This window comes from Dendrobates tinctorius, unplaced genomic scaffold (genome assembly GCF_039654945.1).
Source record: "Dendrobates tinctorius isolate UK_male_01 unplaced genomic scaffold, ASM3965494v1 ptg000012l, whole genome shotgun sequence".
Taxonomy (NCBI): domain Eukaryota; kingdom Metazoa; phylum Chordata; class Amphibia; order Anura; family Dendrobatidae; genus Dendrobates; species Dendrobates tinctorius.
In genome coordinates, this window is record NW_027361680.1 from 16,195,684 (window position 1) to 16,221,403 (window position 25,720).

At 44.8% G+C, this 25,720-nt stretch overlaps 1 protein-coding gene across 1 annotated transcript in view; it reads right to left on the bottom strand.

The window, feature by feature from the left end:
- The window catches only part of GORAB (golgin, RAB6 interacting), a 114,001-nt gene that overhangs the window by 16,428 nt on the left and 71,853 nt on the right, over window positions 1–25,720 (bottom strand). The window contains exon 3 of the mRNA XM_073558016.1: window positions 17,289–17,390. Coding sequence (XP_073414117.1) covers window positions 17,289–17,390 — 102 coding nt within the window. The remainder of the gene's footprint in view (window positions 1–17,288; window positions 17,391–25,720) is intronic.

Genomic DNA, 25,720 nt, shown 5'->3' on the forward strand with positions numbered 1-25,720 from the left:
GCCTGCTTACTTACCCGGCTGTTCCCAGGTATCAGCTTCCACGGCGATAGTCTCCCTTGGGTCTGCCCCTAAAGCTCCCTGTATAGGGGGTGGTCCACCTGGTTCAGCTCGCCCGAGGGAGGTTCGTTGTCGCGGTCCTGAGTGTTCACTCCGGAGGTCCCCAATCTCACAATATAGTCAGGCCATGGACCCCGCTGGTACCCCGACCCAAAAGGAACTCCTGTTCCTGCGAGAGAATCAGACGAGGATAATGTCCTTCCTCAAGTCTACGGAGTCTCGTCTGTCCTCCCTTCAGTCCTCAGATCCCACCAGCGCTTCCCAAATGGCGGGTCTTCAGCAGGAGCTCGCTCAGCAGCGCGACACTCAGGCCCATATTTTAAGTTATATGGCCTCGGTGGATAACCGTCCCCTGGCCATCCAGTCCGCAGCCTCTGCTCCGGTCCAGGGGGTAACCCCCCACCCCTCACCCTGTTTGGCGAGACCTCCACGGTATAATGGGGATCCCAAATTATGCAGAGGGTTCCTAAACCAATGCCTGCTCCACTTCGAGCTGTCTTCCCTGCAGTACCCTACGGATCGGGCCAAGGTGGCCTTTGTTGTATCTCATTTGGAGGGAGAGGCTCTAGCTTGGGTAAATCCTCTCTGGGAGCGAGACGACCCCATTGTCTCCCAACTCTCCAATTTTTTGGACACCTTTCGGATGGTGTTTGATGAACCGGGACGTTTGGTCTCCACTACCAAAGCGTTGCTTAATCTCCAACAGGGCACGCTCTCGGTAGGCCAGTACGCCATACGCTTTCGCACCCCATCCTCTGATCTGGGGTGAAATAACAAGGCCTTGGTAGGAGCTTTTTGGCGGGGGCTCTCTGGCCGAATCAAAGACGAGCTGGCGGGACGAGATACTCCAGCCTCCTTGGAGGATGTGATCTCCTTGGCCACCCGTATCGACATCCGCTTTCAGGAGCGATCCCGAGAGGCTGCTAGAGAGAGGAGGCCTCGCGTCCTGCCAGTCGCTAGAAGTCCACCTCACTCCCGCTCAGTGACGTCCTCAGCGGCTTCTGCACAGGAACCCATGTAAGTGGATCGTCTCAAGCCGGTGGAGGAGCGTCGGAGAGAGAGGTTTGATCAGGGGCTCTGTTTCTATTGTGGGAGTGCATCTCACTTCCTCCGTTCATGTCCCATACGCCCAGGAAACGCTTCCGCCTAGGTCAGGTAAGAGGTCTCCCTAGGTGATTGCGAGTCCTCTCTACCCCTGATTCTTTCCGTTCTTTTGCACGTAGGCTCCAAACGATCCTCTGAGTGGGCTTACATTGATTCAGGTGCTGCCGGCAATTTTATTCAGTTTGAGGCGGTTAAAAGACTTCGGATCCCTGTCCGATCCCTGGAGACTCCTCGGCAGATTGCTTCGGTCGACCCCTGCAGATGTCCGTCACTCATGTCACTGAAGAAGTGGAACTGCAGATTGGAGCCTTACACCAAGAGAGGATAGTCTTTTATGTTCTGCCTTCGTTATCTCACATCATCCTCTTGGGCCTGCCCTGGTTAAGAACTCATGAGCCTGTTTTGGATTGGCGCTCTGGGTACATCCTGCGTTGGGGACAGTCGTGTCAAGCCGAATGTCTGTCTGCCGTTCAACCGAAGAACGTCAAGCCTTCCGCTCCAGTCCCTACAGGATTACCTTTGGCCTATTGGGCCTTCGCGGACGTCTGCAACAAGGAGGCGGCGGAGGCTCTGCCCCCGCATCGGCCCTATGATTGCCGGATCGACCTGGTCTCTGGTTCTACTCCACCCCGTGGTCGGATCTATCCTCTATCTCCCTCCGAGACCCTGGCCATGACCGAATACATCCAAGAGAACCTGGCCAGAGGTTTTATTCGCAAATCATCTTCACCGGCAGGAGCAGGGTTCTTTTTCGTCAAGAAGAAGGATGGTTCCCTTCGTCACTGCATCGATTACCGGGGTCTCAACGATATCACCATCAAAAACAAATATCCGTTGCCTCTCATTCCGGAGCTATTCGACCGTCTACGGGGAGCACGAGTCTTCACTAAACTGGATCTCCGAGGGGCGTATAATCTGATCCGCATTCGCCCCGGAGATGAATGGAAGACCGCCTTCAATACCCGAGCCGGCCACTATGAATATTTAGTCATGCCCTTTGGCCTGTGCAATGCTCCCGCGGTATTCCAGGAGTTCGTCAATTACGTCTTTCGAGACCTTCTCTAATATTTAGTCATGCCCTTTGGCCTGTGCAATGCTCCCGCGGTATTCCAGGAGTTCGTCAATGACGTCTTTCGAGACCTTCTCTACTCCTGTGTGGTGGTGTATTTGGACAATATCCTTGTGTTCTCCGCAGACCTGGCTTCCCACAGAAAAGACGTTCGCCAAGTTTTACTACGTTTAAGAGAGCAGCGTCTCTACGCCAAACTCGAGAAGTGCGCCTTCGAGCAGTCGTCCCTGCCATTCTTGGGATACATCATTTCCGACTCATGTCTCCGCATGGACCCTGAAAAAGTGTCCGCCGTGCTCAAATGGCCGCGTCTTCAGGGAGTCAAGGCGATCCAACGATTCCTTGGGCTTGCTAATTAATACTGGCAATTCATCCCACACTTGTCTTCTCTGACCGCTCCTATCTCCGCCTTGACCCGTAAAGGAGCCAACCCTCACCTCTGGTCCTCCGAGGCCGAAGATGCTTTTCTGTCGTTGAGACAAGCTTTCGCTTACGCTCCCGTCCTACATCGTCCTGAAATTAACAAGCCATTCATTCTCGAGGTGGACGCGTCAGTCATAGGAGCTGGGGCAGTTCTTTCCCAGAAATCTTCCTCCGGTCGGCTACTCACCTGCAGTTTTTTCTCTAAAATGTTTTCCACCGCCGAGAGAAACTGCACTATTGGTGACAGAGAGCTACTTGCCATCAAGTTGGCTTTGGAGGAGTGGCGGTATCTCCTGGAAGGAGCTGTTCATCCGTTTAAAATCTACACCGACCACAAGAATCTGGCATACATCCAGTCAGCACAAAGACTTAACCCCCGACAAGACAGATGGTCGCTGTTCTTTGTCCGGTTCGATTTTGAGCTTCATTTCCGTCCCGGTGACAAGAATCTGAAAGCTGACGCTCTATCCAGGTCGTTTCTGGTCTCCGATACTGAGGAAGAGCCATCACACATCATAGATCCTGGTAAAGTCATTATGGTTGCACCCATTAACCTGACTTCTTTGCCGCCCGGTAAGACCTTTGTGCAAGAGAGCGAGAGAAAGCGAGTGTTACACTGGGGTCATGCCTCCAAGCTGGCCGGCCACGTGGGTCTCAAGAAGACACTCCTTCTCATCTCTCGTTTCTATTGGTGGCCATCTATTCTTCAGGATGTCCGAATTTTTATCGCCTCCTGCCCGTCGTGTGCCAGAAACAAAGTTCCTCTGCGTCTACCGTCTGGTCTCTTACACCCGCTTCCGATTCCTTCGGTCCCATGGCAACACATCGCAATGGACTTTGTTACTGATCTGCCACGATCTTCTGGTCACACCGTCATCTTGGTTGTGGTGGATCGATTTTCTAAAATGGCCCATTTTATTCCGTTGCCAGGGTTACCCTCCGCACCTGAATTAGCAAGGATTTTCGTCACCCATATCTTCCGGATTCATGGCTTCCCCAAGCATACAGTATCGTTTCCGACAGAGGGGTGCAGTTCACCTCACGGTTTTGGAGGGCCCTATGATGGAGGTAACGTTGGATTTCTCCTCTTCCTACCATCCTCAGACTAACGGCCAGGCAGAACGAACAAATCAAATTCTCGTGACCCATCTCCGGCATTTTTCCAATGCTCACCAAAACGACTGGTCCAACCTGCTCCCATGGGCCGAATTCACCTACAACAGTCATTACAGTGAGTCCTCCTCCAAGTCACCCTTCTTTATTGTCTACGGGCAACATCCAGGTGTTCCTTTGCCGGTACGTCCTGTCTCGGGTGTGCCGGCGGCCGATCTTCTGACCGTGGCGTTCTCCAGGGTAGAGGAGACGAAAACCGTGCTTGATCAGGCTCAAGGCCGGATCAAGAGACATGCCGATAAGAGACGCCTGGATTCCCCACGGTACCAGCCCGGAGATAAAGCAACCCTCGTATAAACTGGGTCCGTGGTATATAGGTCCGTTTGAAGTCTCGGCTCGTATCAATGATGTGGCCTACAAGCTGAAACTTCCTGCTTCGCTCAGGATTCCAAATTCTTTCCATGTCTCTTTCTTAAAGCCTGTCGTACTTAACAGCTTTCACCCCACCACCGGCCGTCCTCCTCCGCCTGTATCTGCACAAGATATCTTTGAAGTCAAAGACATTCTCGCAATGAAAAAGTCCTCTTCTTAATTGATTGGAAGGGTTTTGGTCCTGAGGAGAGATCTTGGAAGCCTCGGGAAAACATTCAGGCTCCTCGTATCTTGGCCAGATTCCTTTCCGGTCTTAAGAAGAGGGGGTGTAAGGAGGAGGGTACTGTCATGCTCACCTCCTCCCCGACTCTGGTCCGCTCTGCGGCCGCTGTCCCGACTGCCGCTGTCTCTGCTACCTCTGCCTGGGTATCTATCTGCTGATGCCGCGTCTCCACCGCTTGCGGCGCCTTTGGTCCCCGCCGCCTCCCGTGCCTCCACGCCATCTGGGCCTCTCCGGCGCCGTCTGCTCCTCTCGCTCCGCCCCCTCTGCTGGCACCTGTCAATCATCCTTCCTGCGGTCGGCTCCTTCACACAGGCGTACTGCTAGATATGCCCCCTAGACCTGGCGTCCTATCTCCTGGTCCCATGGTTCAGCTGCACTCTGACCCGGAAGTTCTCTAGCATGTCCTATATCAGGCAGTCTCACCCCATGCTCACTGCCTATCATTTGTGGTATCGGTGTTGTGAGCTCATCTGTTCATTCACCTTTTGTGTCCGAGGATCTCCCTCTTCTAGTGAAGGAAGATAGTGAGGCTGATTTGGAAGAAAGAAACCAAACACCTGATCAGGTGGATTGTGACTGGGTAACGGGAACTTCAGACTGGATATAAGGCAGCCGACGCCCTTCTGAGTGGCTGATTTCTCTGCTGGATTCTTGGAGACCAGTCTGATTCCTGCTTCCCAAACAAAAGTTTTTGCTCTGCTATTGAACTTATTAGTTTTGGTTTTGTTTACCTTGTTTTTTTGCGTTCAGCCATCCCCGGCCGGGGGTGTGCTGGATTCTTATTCCTTGATCAGTGTTCTCTCTTGCTCTGCTTTCAGAATATTCTGAGTGCTGATATAGGGTTTGAAGTCTAGTGGCTTCAGGGTCCTTTTTGCTTATCAGTTGTGTTGGTAATATTTTTAGCAGGGTTTTCTCGGATTGCAGACAGCAGCTTTTCTGTCCTGTCCTTTTTAGTTAGCTTGGGCCCCATCGTTTGCTCAACCTATCTTTCTATCTGTGTTAGTGTTTTCATCTTATTTCACCGTCATTATATGTTGGGGGCTGCCTATTGCTTTGGGGTCTGCTCTGGGGCAGTCAGTTTTTCCCTTTTCTCTCTTTAGGCTTATTTAGATCTCCGGCTGTGACGAGGTGTCTAGGATCACCGTAGGAACACTCCACGGCTACTACTAGTTGTGTGATAGGATCAGGGGTCTGCAATCCGCTAGTTTCCAACCTCTCTGATTTTCTGGGCTGAGCTTGTGTTTTGTTTTTTCCTCCTCGGTGACTCAATCATAACAGAATCACCAGCCATACCGCAGATACTAGGGTACTCAAAAGCAGGAAGGAATTGTAAAAAAAAAAAAAAAAAAAAGTGTCAGAATTTTTTTTTTGTGTATATTTTTTCCTCTTTTTCTCTGAGGCCGTAGGAGGAATATATTTTTTTCTGCTGGAGTTTAAGCAATTGTCTGATCGTGTGGTGCAGCTTGCTGCTGAAGTGCGAGGAATTTCCGCATATCTTGCGCATTCACACACTGCTGAACCAAAAATCCCTACTCCTGATGTTTTTTGCGGATCGGTCTAAATTTTTGAATTTTAAAGAATTGTAAATTATTTCTTGCCTTGAAGCCTAACTCATCGGGGAGCTCTGCGTAGCAGGTTGAAATTGTCATCTCCTTGCTGCGCGGCGATCCCCAGGATTGGGCGTTTTCTTTAGTACCAGATGATCCTATTCTAACTAATGTGGACGCATTTTTTCAGGCCTTGGGGTTGTTGTATGATGAACCTAATGCGATTGATCAAGCTGAAAAGACCCTGTTGGCATTGAGCCAGGGTCAAGATTCTGCAGAACTGTACTGTCAAAAATTCTAAAAGTGGGCGGTCCTCACCACTTGGAATGATGGTGCCTTGGCAGCTCTCTTTCGGAAGGGTTTGTCAGAAGTCGTAAAGGATACTATGGTGGGATTTCCTGTTCCCTCTGGTCTTGACGATTCTATGTCATTAGCCATTTAGGTTGATCGGCGTTTACGTGAACGTAAAATTACACGGGAAATGCTGCCACCTGTTGAACACATGTCTGAACCTATGCAATGTGATAGAGTTTTGTCTAGGGCGCAACGTCAGGAGTTTAGAAGGCGTAATAAGCTATGTTTTTTCTGTGGAGATGCCTCTCATACTATTTCTGTCTGCCCTAAACGAGAGAAACATTTTGCACACACATTTGCTGTAGGTGGTGTACAACCTAAGTTTCTTCTGGCAATTACTCTGATCTGCTCCTTGTCCACATTTTCTGCTAAAGCCTTTGTGGATTCAGGAGCAGCCTTGAATCTAATGGATTTAGATTTTGCTAAACGTTGTGGTTTCCCTATGACACCCCTGCAGACGCCTTTTCTTTTGAGGAGTATTGATGCTACTCCTTTGGCGAAGAATAAACCTCAATTTTGGACCCAAGTGGTAATGCGGGTCGCCCCAGACCATCAAGAAAAATCGCAGACTTTTGGTGTTGCATAATTTGCATGATACCATCGTGCTGGAGTTCCCCTGGTTGCAAAACCATAATCCAGTTTTGGATTGGAAATCTGTGCCTGTAGTGAGTTGGGGTTGTCGGTGTGCTCTTAGTGACACTCCTGTTTTCTCCACCTCTCCCCAGTCGCATGAGGTTCCTGACTATTTGGCTGATTTTTATGATGTGTTTAGTGAGAGTAAGTCTGCGTCTTTGCCTCCTCATAGGAGTTATGACTGTGCAATTGAGCTGATTCCGGGGTGTAAATTTCCCAAGGGTCGACTTTTTAATTTATCTGTACCCGAACATGAGGCTATGCGTTCATATATTAAGGAGTCATTGGAGAAGGGTCATATTAGACCATCCTCTTCACCCTTGGGTGCTGTTTTTTTTTGTGGCCAAGAAGGATGGTTCATTAAGGCCCTGTATTGACCATCGCTCCCTTAACAAAATTACTGTTAAATATCAGTATCCGTTACCCCTGATTTCTGACCTATTTTCTAGAGTTGAAGGTGCTTGCTGGTTTACCAAGCTTGACCTCAGGGGGGCGTATAATCTTATTCGCATTAAGCATGGGGATGAATGGAAGACAGCGTTTAATACTCCGGAGGGACATTTTGAGTACCTGGTGATGCCTTTTGGGCTCACTAACGCCCCTTCTGTCTTCCAGTGCTTCATGAATGATATTTTCTGGGACTTTGTGGATAAGTTTCTGATCATCTATTTGGATATTTTGATCTTTTCCAGGGATTGGGACTCTCATGTGGAACATGTTCGGACTGTGTTACGGATTTTGAGGGAAAACTCCCTATATGTTAAGGGATCGAAATGTCTTTTTGGTGTACAGAGGATTTCATTTTTGGGATTTATTTTGTCTCCGTCAACTATTGAAATGGACCCGGCCAGGGTACAGGCCATTTATTCATCATTGTCCACCTCTTGTGACCGTGGCTGCTCAAACATTTGTGCATCACTACATGGAATATCACCTTACCCAGCTTCAAGTGGACCAAGCGAGAGGCACGAATCTACAAATAGAAAACTGAACAGCTCTTCGGAGTATCCGAGTGTGGGATCAGTTGCCTCAAGGCACTCAGCACGGTGGGAGGAAGGAGGATCAGGGTGAGGAATATGCGGTCCATATTCATGGCTACTCTGACTTGACCGTGTGGAAGACAGGGTGCTGTTGGTGGATAAGTAACTGGAATCATTAGGCCTGTTTCACACTTGTTTGTTGCCATCAGTCAAAATCCGCCATTTTGCAAAAAAGACGGATCCGCCATTTTTTTTGGGCGGATCCGTTTTTTTTCCCATTGACTTGCATTAGCGGTGGATTTTAACAGATGGTCATCCGTTGGATCCGTTGTTTGACGGATCCGCCAAAATTTTGGCATCCGCTGACTTCAGAGGACGGACAATGAAACGTTTTTTGTCACCGTCAAAATAGCGGATAGCAACGGATCCGCCGCTATCCGTCATTCATTATAACAACTATGGGCGGCGGATCCGTTGCCAACCGTTTTTGACGGAATTCGGCAACGGATCCGCTTTTTCACACTGAGCAGCCTGGAATTTAACCCCAAATGCCGTTCTGGCGGCAGAAAAATCTCTCTCTCGACTCGTGTTCCTTTAAATATCCACCAATAGGAACGGATCCGGTCCGTTTGGGCCACAACGGAAACGGATCCGTTTTTTCGCAACCTGGCGGATTTTAACTGACGTCAAATAACAGAAATGTTAAAGAGGCCTTATCCGCTATCCAACCAACAACCTTTTCACACTGCTCGGGCTTCAACAGTGCTGTCTTTCCGTGGTCCCCTAGGACTTCGGACACTAAGGTCCAGCGAGAAGATGTGGGTGTTTTTGTGGCCCAATTTCAACTTGTCCACGGCCTCGGCATGCACCATCACGTCCAATTCCTGGTCCCCAGCCACACGCCTTGCCCATTGTATATGGACTAGAATATTATACACGTTCACTACAAATGGCTGAATTGGGAGCGAATTGTATGTGATACGTGTGAGGGAAAACCACACTTTTACCTATCTTGACTGTAGGTAAAAATGTTTTTTGTCTTATCAAATTTGTGTCAATAAGTACAGTAACAGACTGCAAAAAACACTAGAATATATAGGCCTAAAACAGCCAAATTTTTGGCACTGATAAATGAGGCCTGTTAGGGAGATACCACACTGACAAATATGTGGCCTGTATTTTTGGCTTTTTTATGCTAAATAGTGCTGTATATAACTACAGTGACACACATGAAAAAAATGGAATACCGGCCTAAAATGGCCAAACTTGGAGCATGCAGATTTATGAGCTGGCACGGAGATCCCTCACTGAAATATGTGTCCTGTATTTTTGGCTTTTTTATGCTAAATAGTGCTGTATATAACTACAGTGACACAGGAAAAAAAATGGAATACCGGCCTAAAATGGCCAAACTTGGAGCACGCAGATATGAGCTGGCACAGAGATACCACACTGACAAATATGTGGCCTGTATTATTTCTTATTTATGCTAAATAGTGCTGTATATAGCTACAGTGACAGACAGCAAAAAAAAAAAAAAAAGGGAATTTAGACCTAAAATGCCCAATTTTTTAGTAGTCAGATGAATGAGGCGTGTCACAGATATACCTCACTGTAAAATATGTGGCCTGTATGTATTTTTTGGGGGGGTTCAGCAAAATGGTGTCAAGAAATTGTGTAAGACACTCAAAAAAAATTTTACTCCACCGTACCACATAAAAATGAAAGATTTCTCTGCACACTCAAAAGTGATTTTTGGGACCCCTTTAGAATTGCTGGATTTTCAAGCTGTGCTAGAAAAAGGATCTGGCTATATAGTGCAGTGTCAAAAAGCAAATGGAGATAAAAAGGGCTCTGGATTGCTTTGCAATAAAATAAGCTCTATTAACCTGGCAAAAAAATTTTTTCCTAGATAATTAGACCTGGGGCTAGGTATATACGGTCAATATATGCTATAGGCAGCAGCAGCTGACAGGAAGGGAATGGACCCTCTTGATGTATGCAATGATATCTATATACACACATACAGTGCCTGCAGGCCTTGCACTGATATGTATAGAGCGACGTACAATCCCCTGCCTACCTAACAATGCAACCTACTGTATATACTCCAGAATTAGTCCTTAGAAGGACTGTTGATTTAGCTGGATTTTAGTACTTTAGGATGGTAGACCCCACACTCACTAATAAATCACCAAATCTGACCCTACGTCGGCAGCAGCTCTACCTACACTATCTAAATCTGGAGCCGGATGCGTCGAGCAAGGCGGCGTCCGGTCTCTTTTACCCCTGATGATGCTATGCAGCCAGCCAATCACTGCACGACCACAACAAAGATGGCTGCAGCATTTCATTGCCTTGCAGACAATCCCTGCGTCATGATTGGGTCTCTAAAGACAGCCAAAAAAGCTGGGTGGAGACCCGAGTTCCCGCCGAGTAATCCCAAAAATCCTCGGTGCTCGCCGAGTACACGGATACTTGGGCGAGTAACGAATAGTAGCAATCACGTTCGCTCATCACTACTCTCTACTCCTTATAAAATAGAAATAGGGAAACCTTGTGTCAGCCCCCGACTCCTGTGCAACCCCATTAATGACAGTGCATTGTTGAAGGCTTCTTTCAGAGTTGGGTCCCCATGTTGGGCAGTCCCAAAATTCTCAATGGTTATCCCTAAATCTGGAATTTCAGACACAGGGGACACTTCCTCCTCATCCCCCACAAGGACACAAAAGGGAAAACCGTCTGCCTCTGGGTGTGGTGATACTTTATTAGGGTTCACTGGTTCCCTATTCATACCAGCGAACTCAGAACCCTTCCCTCACAGATCCTAAAATAAACAAAAGTCCCGTCCTATAATTATAGGGTGCAACAAATCCCGAATGACGCCGACCTCATTAGACTCAGTACCGTGGGCCATTTCAATGTCCACTCTGGCCATAGGGTAGTCCTTAGCATTACCATGAATGCACTGCATGCCAAACTTTTTCCCCAGGATCAGTTGAAGCGGAAGGATGGCCTTCACAAGGGTCACTAGACTCTCGGAGTCTAGCAGTTCCGCTACCTCCTGTCTGTTCACAGGACACGCTTGAGGGCCCTCGCTAGGTGGACAGTTCACAATGCAGGCCGGATACGAGTAATATGAACATCAGCGTCCTAATCTGCTCGGGGTCAGGGGGCAACGGGCAGCTATATGGCCTGGGCCATGGCACTTCCAGCAAATATCAACCATAGGGACGCACCTCCTTCCTTCCCCTTTGGACCTTAGGCGCCCCACCCTTTTGGGCCTCCGCCCCCTGTTGGGACCCCCAGTATTGAGTGGGCTGCTTTCACATGACCTTCCATCTAGTGGTATCTGTCGACCAGTATATTGGTATTCCGGATATCACCCTGGGCTACCCAAGTCTGTACGGGCCTCGGCAGGGAGTGCACAAACCGGTCCATCACCACCCGTTCTACCATCTGCGCAGGCATAAAGGACTCGCTGCAGCCACTTCTGGACCAGGTGCAACAGGTCAAACATTTGGAAGCGCGGTGATTTGTCCCGGTGATATGCCCAATGATGAACTCGCTGTGCCCTGAGAGTCATTGTCACCCCCAAGCGTTCAAGAATCTCAGTTTTTAGCTTGCCTTACTCTTTGGGATCCTGCAAAGCTATGTCATAGTACGCCTTCTCGGGTTCTCCCGTCAAGTATGGTGATAGATGCTCTGCCCACTGCTCTAGCAGGAGTTTCTCCCTCTCGGCGACCCTTTCAAACACAGTCAGGAAGGCCTCAACATCATCCTCGGGAGTCATTTTCTGCAAAGCCTGTCTTACCGCCTTTCAGACGTGAGCATCATCAGTCGGACCTGGGGTTGGGCCGCTTGTCCTTCCCTGGATGGCCATTGCAAGAAGCTGCATCTGCTGCCGTTGCTCCTCCTGGCTCTGCTTTAACAACACCCTGTTGGTCTCCTGCTGTTGCGAATGGACCAAGTGTTTCAGCAGGTCCTCCATTTAGTCTGGCGATGCTTTCTGGCTTGTGACAGACTTAACCCAGGACATCCAGTCCTTCGTGTAGCAGTCTCACGTCTCTGCTGGGAACGCTTCCCGCACGTCTAGCACCAATTGTAGGGGGTTGTACTCACTCAGGTGTGACAGGAGGCATGTTCCTTTTAAAAGTTCATGTGGGTTTATTGCTTCAAAAATCCAGAAGCATAAACAAAAGGTAAACAGACTTTAGATCAGTCAAAAACAAAGCATAAATGTCCAAAGCAGGGCCCTGCTCTGCCAAGCCTGTGGGCACACAGGTTGGGGTAATGTCCAGCACTCAGGCTCCCTCTTCGAGACACACACACACACGAGGCCTTCTCCCTCCCAACACACAATGTGCCAAACAACAACCTCCGCTATATAGGCTGTAACCACACCCAGATGTGAGGTATGTGGGTAGCCAGACCTACCCATCATTCATACCTACCCGCAACCCGGACCCAGGTGCACCAAACGAACCTTAGTGCTTACATGCACTAAAGAAAAATACTCCGGGTTACATTACAGAGAGCAGTCATCTGTCATGCCCTCAGCTGTGGGTTCAGTCTTCGCTGCGCAGGGAGACCGGCGCCTATCACGCAGCTCCACTGGTACTGTGGCTCCAGATTTTCAGCAGCTCCTTTCTCTGCTAGGAACCTGCATCCTCTAGGCAGGCCCCCTGGAAATGCTCTTAGGAGGCGAGCCCCGCTTCCTGCACATACTTAAGGCAGAAGGGCACCTTTTCTCTATTAGGGCTGTGTTGCTCTGTGCATAAAAGGCATCCTCCCCTTTAGGAAGGTGCCTGGGCAACGTGTTTGTTCTGTGGGATTGTTGTCTCCTATTCAGGCCACACTCTGTTGAGCTCTGCGTGCTGCAGACTAGTGTTGTCTTTATACTAATTCCTCTGTCTCCTCAGAATCCTCTGCTGACAATTCCCTGTCCTGGATCTTTCTGGACTCTACCCCAGGCTGACCAAGACTCTCCTCTCTGAACCATTCAGATATCTCTGCCGGCTAGATCAGCTTTTCTGAGATTTCGCAGAGCTTCCAGGATTCTCGCCACCTCCTCTATACGGTCTGTATGGGTCATCCCTCTGATATGGGTATCGCGGTATTAAGGTCACCTGGTGTTGCGACGGAGGAATCCTTGTATAGGGGTACTCCTTGCTCGGTGCACCACTACGTGGTTTTGTGTTGTGGTCCAGAGGGTTGTTCCCTCAGGCACCTTTTCCGTTTGCTTGCTTCCTTTAATAAACATCCTTGGTTTTTTGAAGCTCATTCTCCTGTCTCTTGTGTATCGGGTATACAGCTACCACTGCACCATCAGTGGTCTAGGGAGTCCACTATACATTCTCACGCCCTGTGGTCGTAACACCATCTCTGTGACACATACCTCCCACCGACTTTGCGGCCATTAGGCTCCTTACACCTCATAAAGTGACAGTGGTCAGAATTGTAAGAATTGGCTTGGTCATTAAGTACCAAATTGGCTGTCACTAAGGGGTTAATTCAGAGACTATAGAGGTGCATCTCAACAAAATTAGAATATCATCAAAAAGTTAATTACAGTTCAATAGTTAATATCATTTCCCACAAGTCTATTTTACATGAGCACAATGTTTGAATTTTTTTTTGTTAGGAAGTTATAAGTTGACCAGAGATTTCTCATTTTCTCAACAAAATTTACAAAACCATTTTTTTTTTTTTAAAGGGATCCCATTACATTTGAAGGGACTTTGAGGGGTCTATATGATAGAAAATCCCCTAAAGTGACGCCATTCTAAAAACTGCAACCCTCAAGGTGCTCAAAACCACGTTCAAGAAATGTATTAACCCTTCAAGAATTTTTAGAATGTGGAAGGGAAAAAAAAATGAACATTTAACTTTTCACAGAAATTTTAATTTAGACAGAATTTTTTTTTAGTTTTACAAAAGCAACAGGAAAAAAAACAGACCCCAAAAATTTGTTAGGCAATTTCTCCTGAGCACGCCGATACCCTATATGTGGGGAAAAACCACTGTTTGGGCGCACGGCAGAACATGGAAGTGAAGCAGCGCAATTTAACTTTTTGAATGCAAAATTTGCTGGAAAAATTAGCGGACGCCATATCCCATTTGGAGAGCCCTTGATGTGCCTAAACAGTGGAACCCCCCCCACCCCACACACACACACACATGATACCATTTTGGAAACTAGACCCCTCAGGGAACTTATCTAGATGTGTGCTGAGCACCTTAAAACCCAAGGTGCTTCACAGAAGTTTATAACATTATTATAGAAGTTTAGAACATTGAGTGAAAATAAAAAATTTTTTAAATTTTTCTCACAAAAATGTTATTTTAGCCTTATTTTTTTAATTTTCACAAGGGTAATAGGAGAAACTGGAACCCAAAAGTTGTTGTGCAATATGTGGTCGAAAAATACTTCTGCGACACAGCTTAGCAAGGGACAAGCTCAGAAGGGAGAAGCGCCATATTCGAGTTCAGATTTTGCTGGACTGGTTTGAGGGTGCCATGTCACATTGGTAAAAAATAGAGAGAGGGGGAGCACACTAAGGCGGTAAATGAGGGACACCAGCGTGTTTAACAAAGGTAATCAACTCACCTGGTGTGGTTGTGAAGTTTTGGCCACTGCAGATCCCGGAAAGCAGATACACACAGTAGAGAAGAAAGGCCGGGATTTGTCCGCGCTAGACCACAAGGAACCAACCGAGGATGCAAGCAAACCTTTATTCACACTCAAGCCAACGCGTTTCATGGCCACCTGGCCACTTCATCAGGCAGTACTGCCCTGATGAAGTGGCCAGGTGGCCATGAAACGCGTTGGCTTGAGTGAATAAAGGTTTGCTTGCATCCTCGTTTGGTTCCTTGTGGTCTAGCGAGGACAAATCCCGGCCTTTCTTCTCTACTGTATGTCACATTGGTAGAGTCCCTGAGGTGCAAGAACAGCAGAACCCTCATAAGTGACCTCATTTTACAAACTACAGCTTTCAGTGAATCATCTAGGGGTGCAGAGATCATAGTGACACCAAAGGTTTGTCGCAAAATTGTATACCATTGGGCAGTGAAAAAAAAAATAATTACATTTTTGCCACTATAATTTTATCTATTTGACCCGTAGACACGCCACCTGTGTGCAAAATGGCCATCCTCCTTCCATCTCCCAACATATCTCCCCTCACACGCCGCTTTGGATGCCGTATGAATTGAAATAAAGGTCTTCTTTTCACCACAGGAAACAGTGAGTGCTGCCTTTCTCTATTTTTTCATGTTTGTATACTACTTGTTGGCTACTGCACCACAAGCATCACAAGATTCCTGAACAGCCGTTATTGGTTTTTAAAACAGTTTATCCATTGGTGTCTGTTCCTCACCTGTTCTGAACAATAAGGGTATGTTTCCATGGTTAGTAAACGCTGCAGATTCGACACAGTGTACAGTAGCAGCGTCCAAACTGCAGCGGCCCGATGTTACAGCACAGTCGAGAATTTATGAAATCCTAGCTCCAGTATGCATTCAAACAGGCACTTGGCACTTCCGCTATACGCACATGCGGCACGTCTTTATAGACCGCAGCATGTCTATCTTGCGGAGATGCTCAGTCTCTGCAAGATATATAGCACCGTTCTATGTATAGGATGCGGTGATTCCACATGGTTCAATGAACATATGGAGAATCACTGCGCGTACAAAAGCCGGCAGCGCTCGTGGAAAGCTACCCTTAGAGTAATTCCAAACTTCTCTTGTTTTTTTGTTATTTTAGAAGCAAACAAAAAAAAAAAAAAAAACACACACACTTCTGCAATTTTTAACCATTTTTCTTCCATTGAGCTGTGTAAGGACTTGTCTTTTGTGTGGCCAGTTGATGCTTTTTGTTTATACTCTTTATGTGGCAAATGCAAAGTTTTGATCGTTTTTGCATTTTTTGGGGTGTGTGGGGTTTTGCAATACTAGATTTTGATAGATGGGACTTTTTGGGACATGACAATACCAAATATGCTATTTTTAATGCCATTCTTTTGAATAGGAGAAAAGTGGAGCAAACCAACAACTTTTTTTTGTTACATGCTTTTTTTTTGTAAATTCTTTATCTAGAAATGTTGAAATGAATGAGAGCATAATCGTACACAAAAAAAAGAAAAAGAAAGTGTGTACATTTAAGTATAACAACATTCATTTTATATATGAGGTACAAACTTAGGGAATCTGGGAGCAGAAAAAATAGGAAAAGGGGGGACCTGAGCCTGAAATCGTTCAATCGCTTACACTATTTACTGAATAAAACATAGTGTTGAAGAATATAGAGCAGTGGTTCCCAAACTCCAGTCCTCGCGGACCCCAACAGGTCATGTTTTCAGGATTTCCTTAGTATTTCACAGGTGATGGAAATATCATCAAGGCATCAGGAATTCTCTCACGTGTAACACTATGGAAATCCTGAAAACATGACCTGTTGGGGTCCGCGAGGGCTGGAGTTTGGAAACCACCGATATAGAGCAATCACGGTTCTAAGCTTCACAGACGTATCAAGATGGCAGTAATGCGTTACAGGAAGCCAATGGAAGCACACAAGCACCAACTTCAATCACCAGTCCAGCATTTTTTTTTTTAATTTATTTTACTGCCAGAGTGGTATCACATATCAAGTTCCCTGCCCCTAGGAAAATAGTCCCTAGCCACAGTCTTCATCTGTTCTCAGCGTCGCTCCTGTCGATCTACAGCAGTTTGCAACCTGCCAGATCGCTCCGGTGTTTGCTGGGCGAGTCGGAAGTCACAACTCAATAAGTCTAGGAGAGCCAGAACGAAACTCTTATAGACTTGCACTGAGAGCTTGTGACTGTTACATCTGACATCCAGTCAATGAGAAGTTGCAGTCACAAGATGGCAGATTGGGACTGGAGCGGCGTTGGGAAAAGCTGAAGACGGTGGCTGGTAAATATAATAGTAGGGTCAAGAAACTTACATTAGTGGCACCATTCCAACACAGCAATAAAAAAAAAAAACACCTGCTAGAGTGGTGCTTTCACTTCAATGTTGCAGTCAAGAGATAGCAGCAGTTACGTGGATACATTACAGTAATCAGGGCATAGTTACAGGCAGAATTCTCTATTTCACACACTCAGGTTCTGGTTCATACCTTTTTTTTATTGAACTGTGATAAAAATGTACGTGATAGGTCGTTAAGGTGCTAAAGGCAATATGCCACCAGAAAATCAACTATTCCTTTAATCAGGTCTTGATGTAAATACATTTTTTTCAATGTATGGCTTTTTGTACTCACTTTATAGTGGATAAAAGCAAAATCTAAAAATAAAGGAATATAATATGAAACAAAGAAAGCGCTTCACCTTTCAGCAATTGCTTTTGCAAGTAGAGCTTTCTTGCGTTTATTTTTCTCTTCCATTAAAAGCTGGTCTAGTTGAAGTTGTTCCAAACGAGTTTTCTCTCTTCTGTTGGTAGAAAGGCTACAATAAGTGTCATTTTCAATGTATCACGGAAATACAAATTATCAGAACAGAGAAAGAAAGGTTTACCTCTAGGAATAATTATAAAGCAAAATATATCATCCACTACAATAAAAAATAATGGAAACATTTGCTTACCAGATGTTGTAGCATTCCATGGTGCTGAACTGTGAATTGTGTTCTAAAAGGATTCTATGGAAAGTATTTCTTACCTCAACAGGTGCTCCTCGGCATCTAGCTGGCTCCCTTAGGGCAGGGCTGTGATCTATGATCACAGTTTTGATAAAAGGAGCCAGACACGCTTACTGTCTCATCATTGTTCAGTCTTGTGTTCTCTCTCCTCCTTACAATTCTGTCTCCTCACATACCTTTTTTATCCAAAGAAGTCAATTCTTATATACTACCAAGTTAAAATAGAGTTTAGACAGATGTATGTAAAATTTTTAAATTTTTCTCTAGGTAAAAAGAGAAATTGGTCAACTGTATGCCATCTGTATGTCCATTTTTCAGTTTCTGGCATCTAATTTTATACACTAAAAAATATACAAATTCCAATTTCAGTTTGCTATGTTAATATTTGCAATGGATCCATAAAAAAAAAAAATATAGCCACAGAGATGATGTTGGTATGACATTTGTTATTTTTACATAGCAATTCAAGTTAAAGGGAATCTGTCACCCCATTTTTGGCCTATGAGATGCGGCCACAGCCATCAGGGGCTTATCTACAGCATTCTATAATGCTGTAGATAAGCCTCCGATGTAACCTGAAAGATAAGAAAAACGAGTTAGATTATACTCACCCGGGGGTCCGGTCCGATGGGTGTTGTGGTCCGGTGCTTCCCATCTTCATACGATGACATCCTCCTTCTTACTCCTGCGCAGGCGTACCTTCACTGCCCTGTTGAGGGCAGCGTAAAGTACTGCAGTGCACAGGATCTCTGTCTTTTCCCAGCGCCTACGCACTGCAGTACTCTGCTTTGCCCTCAACAGGGCAGATAAAGTACGCCTGCGCAGGAGCCCCAGCAGAAGTAAGAAGGAGGACATCATCTCTGGAAGATGGGAGGCTCCGGACGGCGACACCCACAGCACCCGCCCCCGGTGAATATAATCTAACTTGTTTTTCTTCTCTTTCAGGTTACATCGGGGGCTTATCTACAGCATTACAGAATGCTGTAGATCAGCCCCTGATGTCGGTGGCTGCAGCTTATAGGCCGAAAATAGGGTTTCAAATTCCCTTTAATGGAAGACTGATTTTCTACACGCAGACCATAAATTATCTAAACTACCTATTCAAGTGCATTGGTCTGTGCAATCTGTCTGGGACATTGAGAGCACAGGGATCAAAAACACTAAACTGAGGAGGAGGGCACCACTCTGGGAAAAAAAGGATCACCTGTGGTATGCCATGACAAATTTCAGCAAACAAACAAGAGAAAGAGGCATACAAATCCCAGTGATCACATATAGACATAAAATCAGTGAATCTTTATTGACATACAAAAACACTCCAAAGATAAAAACATTAAAAGCGTAAACAGACAGAAAAGATATAGATAGGGCTATAAGCCCTCCCCCCAAAAGACCTCCTTGTCCCATTATGAAGATATATATCATGCAATAGGTTAAAACATGCAATCAACACTGACTATACAATTGAGACATCTACCTATACATACAGTACAGACCAAAAGTTTGGACACCCCTTCTCATTCAAAGAGTTTTCTTTATTTTTATAACTATGAAAATTGTAGATTCACTCTGAAGGCATCAAAACTATGAATCAACACATGTGGAATTATATGTGTGAAACAACTGAAAATATGTCTTATATTCTAGGTTCTTCAAAGTAGCCACCTTTTGCTTTGATTACTGCTTTGCACACTCTTGGCATTCTCTTGATGAGCTTCAAGAGGTAGTCACCAGAAATGGTTTTCACTTCACAGGTGTGCCCCGTCAGGTTTAATAAGTGGGATTTCTTGCCTTATAAATGGGGTTGGGACCATCAGTTGTGTTGTGCAGAAGTCAGGTGGATACACAGCTGACAGTCCTACTGAAAAGACTGTTAGAATTTGTGTTATGGCAAGAAAAAAGCAGCTAAGTAACATCCATAAATTGGGTACAGTAGTTCAATGCAGAATGTGCTGAATATTTTTTCATAGGAATTTGGGAAAGTTATGAAATGTCCTATAAATGGCTGATCTATTCCTGATCTAAGGCTACATTCACACAAGAACAGGTTCTTGCCATTGTAACGGACAATGCTTCAAACATAAGTACAATTAGACTGATGAATGAGAGTAATGAACAACAGCGAGAAGAAAATTTAGGATTCAGTATGTTTGAGATGGAAGGCCACAGTGCTGTTCATGTAACTGAGGAACAAACAGATATTACAACAGAAGAACAGCAAAATTATACTGTAGAAATAGATGATCTTGTTGAAGCTGCTTCAAAACACTTTCATATTCATCACATGCGCGGTGTTGTGCACACGCTGCAGCTGGCAATAAGAGATAATCTGCAAGAGGGACATGCTGGAAATCTGATTGGAAAAGTGAGGAAATTGGTTATTGCTGCCAGAACCCCTAAAATTGATTCCATCTTGAAGAGACACGTGCTGGGAAAGGGGCAATTGTCGATAAAGCCACTCGGTGGGGCAGCACTTATTTAATGATTGAGTGATTGCTTGAACTAAAACCGTTTCTTACAGATATGGTGAACCCTCAGGTAACCCTAAATGAAGTTCAATGGACACAGGTGGCGGAATTGAAGGAATTGCTTAATCACCCATTTACCGTGACTAAAAAATTACAAGCTGAGGATTTGACTCCTGGCATTTTCATTAGGGAGTGGAAGAACTTGCTATTTTGCCTGTCCCAAAGAGGAGATTTAATCGCAGATGGCATTTCTGCTTCAATGAACCTGAGAGAGACACAGCTATTGGAAAATAAAATTTTTCTGGCAGCTGTTTATGTGGATCCAAGTCTTCGTATACTTCTGGATGATCAACAGCTTACTAAAGGAAAAGAAGCTCTGACTGAGGTAGCAGTTAGGATGAGTGGCCTACAGGAGAACTGACAGGCGCAAGAGGATTTGGGTCCTGACAGTGCTACTGCTGCCATATCTTCATCCTCATCAGATGAGGAGTTTGACTTTGACAAGTATTTGGATGACATGGAGCAGGCAAAGCGTTGCCGCAAGGAAAAAGATTTCACTCTGTCTCCTATAGCAAGCAGATTGACCATATTTCAGCAAAATGTTTCACTTGCTCTCAAAGAAATAGAAAAATTCAATTCATGAAAACTGACTGTGCACGAGGCAATTCCTTTATACTCGGAAATTGTTAGAGATCTTGCCCATGTGGTTACGGCTTTGCCTCCAACCCAAGTTAGTGTAGAGAGGTTGTTCTCTTGCCTTAAAATTATTAGGTCAGATTTGAGGTCATCTATGAAGGAGGATCTGATGGATGTAATCCTATTTCTTAGAACAAATTCATAGACTGCACAAATGTTATTTAGTATGATTTTGTTGAAAACTGTTTTTTGCCACTTACATAGTTTATTACATAGTGTGTGTGTATATATATATATATATATATATATATATATATATATATATATTACACATATATACACACACACACAGTATATGTAATCGATATTACATAGTGTATTACATATTATTTATTACAGTTTTTTGTGTTCTAAAGTTGTATTCCAATAAATGTATATTATGTTCTATCTAAATATCTAGATTATTGTATCATAAAAATGATTAAATGTCTGATGTTCACATTGAACTACAATAAATTTTTCACTTAAATATAAGCAATATATGTGAGAGTCGGAGTCGTGCAGTCGGTGTAAGGGAAATTGAGGAGTCGGAGTCGCAGGTTTGCTTACCGACTCCACAGCCCTGGTAATATCAATTACAAAAATATACTTATGCACGCTATATATACAGTACCTGTAACATATGACATTTGCACACACCTTTTTGTAGATACAGACTGAAGGCGGTAAAACTACGATGGGACACATACAGGAAACAAAGAGTAATTCTTTTTTTAAAACAATCCAGAATGTGTTACACTTTAGATTATTCAAAGTACCTGCATTTTCCTCTGATGATATCTTTATACACTTTTCTCATTTTTTAGTGGTTTTGCTGCTTTTAACCCCTTGACGACCGTCAATAAGCCTTTTAATGGCAGCAGTTAAGGGCACTTAAACCACAGCACCATTAATTAACGGCGCTGTGGAAAAAGTATATAGCGCCCTCCAGAGTCAGATTTTTTCTGGGGTCTCAGCTGGCGGGGGGTAGTCAAGACCCTAGAGAACATGATTGGGGTCGATTTACCCCAACATATGGGGCATCAGCATACTCAGGACAAATTGCACACCAACTTTAGGGGTCTAATTTCTCCTGTTACCCATGGGAAAATAAAAAATTGGGGACTAAGAAAATCATTTTTGTGGAAAAAAATGATTTTTTATTTTCACGGCTCTGCGTTATAAACTTCTGTGAAGCACTTTGGGTAGGTTTCCACGGTCAGGAAACGCTGCATGTTTGACCCTGCGTACAGCCGCAGCATCAAACAAGCAGCGTCCAGATGTTAGAGCATAGTGGAGGAGATTTAATTAAATCCCGTCTCCACTATGCATTAAAAGACGCAGGGGGCAGACCCACGTAAACGGACATGCAACGCGTCTTTCCAGAATGCAGCATGCCTGTTTACAATGCGGCGCCGCTCCATTGCCACACCGTAAATTTACCATAGACCATCATTAAATGCGGTAAAACACTTGGCGGTTCAAAGTGCTCAGCACACATCTAAATAACTTCCTTAAGGGGTCTAGTTTCCAAAATGGTGTCACTTGTGTGGGGTTTCCACTGTTTAGGCACATCAGGGCTCTCCAAACACGACATGGCGTCCGATCTCAATTCCAGCCAATTCTGCGTTGAAAAAGTCAAACGGCGCTCCTTTCCTTCCAAGCTCTGCTGTGCGCCCAAACAGTGATTTACCCCCCAATATACGGTATTGGCGTACTCAGGACAAATTGGACAACAACTTTTAGGGTCCAATTTCTCCTGTTACCCTTGCTAAAATAAACAAATTGGATCTGAAGTACATTTTTTATGAAAAAGTTAAATGTTCAATTTTTTTTTTTTTTAAACATTCCAAAAATTCTTGTGAAGCACCTTAAGTGTTAATAAACTTCTTGAATATGGTTTTGAGCACCTTCAGGGGTGCAGTTTTTAGAATGGTGTCACTTTTGGTTATTTTCTATCATATAGGCCCCTCAAAGTGACTTCAAATGTGATGTGTCCCCCCCCCCCAAAAAAAAAAAAAATGGTGTTGTAAAAATGAGAAATTGCTGGTCAACTTTTAACCCTTATACCTTCTTAAAAAAAAAAAATGGTTCCAAAACTGTGCTAATGTAAGGTAAACATGTGGGAAATGTTATTTATTAAGTATTTTGTGTGACATATCTCTGTGATTTAAGGGCATGAAATTTCAAAGTAGGAAAATTGCAAAATTTTTGGCAAATTTCCGTTTTTTTTCAGAAATAAATGCCAAGTCATATCAAAGAAATTTTACCACTATCATGAAGTACAATACGTCACGAGAAAACAGTCTCAGAATCACCAGGATCCAAGGAAGCGTTCAAGAGTTATTACCTCATAAAGGGTCAGTGATCAGAATTGTAAAAATTGGCCTGGTCATTAACATGCAAACCACCCTTGGTGGTTTAACCCCTTCATGACCAAGCTTATTTTGACCTTAAAGGGAAGGTGACATCAAGAAAAAATTTTTCAGCAATTGAAAAAATGTAAAGAATTAATGTTTACATTTTCTTAAAAAATATCATTTGTTTTTAATTTTGTAAAATATGAAAAATAATTTTAAAAAGTTTGGCATTTCCACTTGTTAACACTAGGGGGAGCAGCTACTGAAGTTTGGCACAAAAACCTAGTGCAACTAGCTCACATTACTGCACTGGAGTAAATATGGGCGGAGTCTGCTGACATGGTGTGATGTCACTCCTCTCCTCCCCTTCTGGGTGTTTGCTAAGGGAACAGAGAGGATGACATCTAGGAACACAGTGAGCAGCCATTTTGATGGGGCCTGCAAAGTTACTGACTGTCTTTGCATGTAAAGTCTGTATCACAATAGGTCATCAATCAGCAGAAATGTGTCCTGGATTTCTGTGGAGCAGACGGTCCATCCATGTGTATAAAACACAGCACTCTATGTACAATCCCTGGCACCGAACAGGGTGCCCCCTATAGACCAGCACACTGCTCTCCTGAAATACTCTGTGCTGCTGTCACCCTGCTCCTTCCACCATATATCAGGCCCCTGTTGCCTCGCTTTCACACATCGCCAGGACAGGATCTGAGGAGAGGAATGGTGTCTTCGGTCACTGAGGATGGCAGGCAGCAAGGATTCTGGGAGCAGGGTGACAGCAGCACAGAGTATTTCAGGAGAGCAGTGTGCTGGTCTATGGGGGGCACAGAGGGAGACATATGGGGGAGGAGCAGGGTGACAGCAGCACAGAGTATTTCAGGAGAGCAGTGTGCTGGTCTATGGGGGGCACAGAGGGAGATATATGGTGGAGGAGCAGGTGACAGCAGCACAGAGTATTTCAGGAGAGCAGTATCACACGGGATAGGATTAGATACACGGCTCAGCAGTCAGTATCACACAGGATAGGATTAGATGCACGGCTCAGCAGTATCACACAGGAGAGGATTAGATACACGGCTCAGCAAACAGTATCACACAGGAGAGGATTAGATACACGGCTCAGCACACAGTATCACACAGGAGAGGATTAGATACAGGGCTCAGCAGTCAGTAACACACAGGAGGATTAGATACACAGCTCAGCAGTCAGTATCACACAGGAGAGGATTAGATACACGGCTCAGCACACAGTATCACACAGGATAGGATTAGATACACGGCTCAGCAGACTATCACACAGGATAGGATTAGATACACAGCTCAGCACACAGTATCACACAGGATAGGATTAGATACACGGCTCAGCACACAGTATCACACAGGAGAGGATTAAATACATGGCTCAGCAGTCAGTATCACACAGGAGAGCATTAGATACACAGCTCAGCAGTCAGTATCACACAGGAGAGGATTAGATGTCCAGCAGATTGCCAAGTGTTTTGAAACAGCAGGGAGCAGCTGCTCCTATGTTTTGCAAGAGCAGGGGCAACAGCTGGCCGTGTGTTTTGGAAAGAGCAGCTTGGTGTCCAGGAGCTCGTCCTGGTTCCTCTCCTACAGCTGGTATGTGCAGTGAACATCCAAGCCCTGTTATGCTAGAACAGTACAGCATCCAGGGCTTGCAATAGAGTGTAAATGAAGCTAAAAGAAAAGCACTGGGCTCTAATAAGATGGCGCCTGGCCACACCTACAGCTGTGAATTGAGCTGCCTACAGGGGCGTGCCCAGTTCACTCCTGATGCAGCTGCAATGAAAGAGATAGGGTCGGCAGCCGACTGTTCTCTCTTATGCCCAGGGACTGCCGTAAATGAGCATGGAAAGTGTCGTTCAGCAGCCAGAGAGGTAAGATGGCAGCCCCCAGTGGCTGCATTACTACAGAAAAAAAAAATCCATACACACCACTGAGTCAAGCTTAGGGGACAATATCTTTTTATACTATTTTCTTTTTTACATTAAATTATGAAAAAACACGGCACCTTCCCTTTAATGACCAGGCCATTTTTTGCAATTCTGACCAGTGTCCATTTATGAGGTAATAACTCTGGAACACTTCAAGGCATCCTAGCGATTCGGAGAATGTTTTTTCGTGACATATTGGGCTTCATGATAGTGGTAAATTTAGATCGATAATTTTTTCGTTTATTTGTGAAAAACGGAAATTTGGCAAAAATGTTGCAATTTTCAAAAATTTTGAATTTTTATTTTGTTAAACCAGAGCATTATGTGACACAAAATAGTTAATAAATAACATTTCCCACATGTCTACTTTACAATCAGCACAATTTTGGAAACAACATTTTTTTTTGTTAGGAAGTTATAAGGGTTAAAAGTTGACCAGCAATTTCTCATTTTTAGAACAAAATTTACAAAACCATTTTTTTTTTATGGACCATTTCACATTTGAAGTCACACTGAGGGGGTGTATATGGCAGAAAGTACCCAAAAGTGACACTCTTCTAAAAACTGCACCACTCAAGCTACTCAAAACTACATTCAAGAAGATTATTAACCCTTCAGGTGCTTCACAGGAACTAAAGCAACATGGAAGGAAAAAATGGATATTT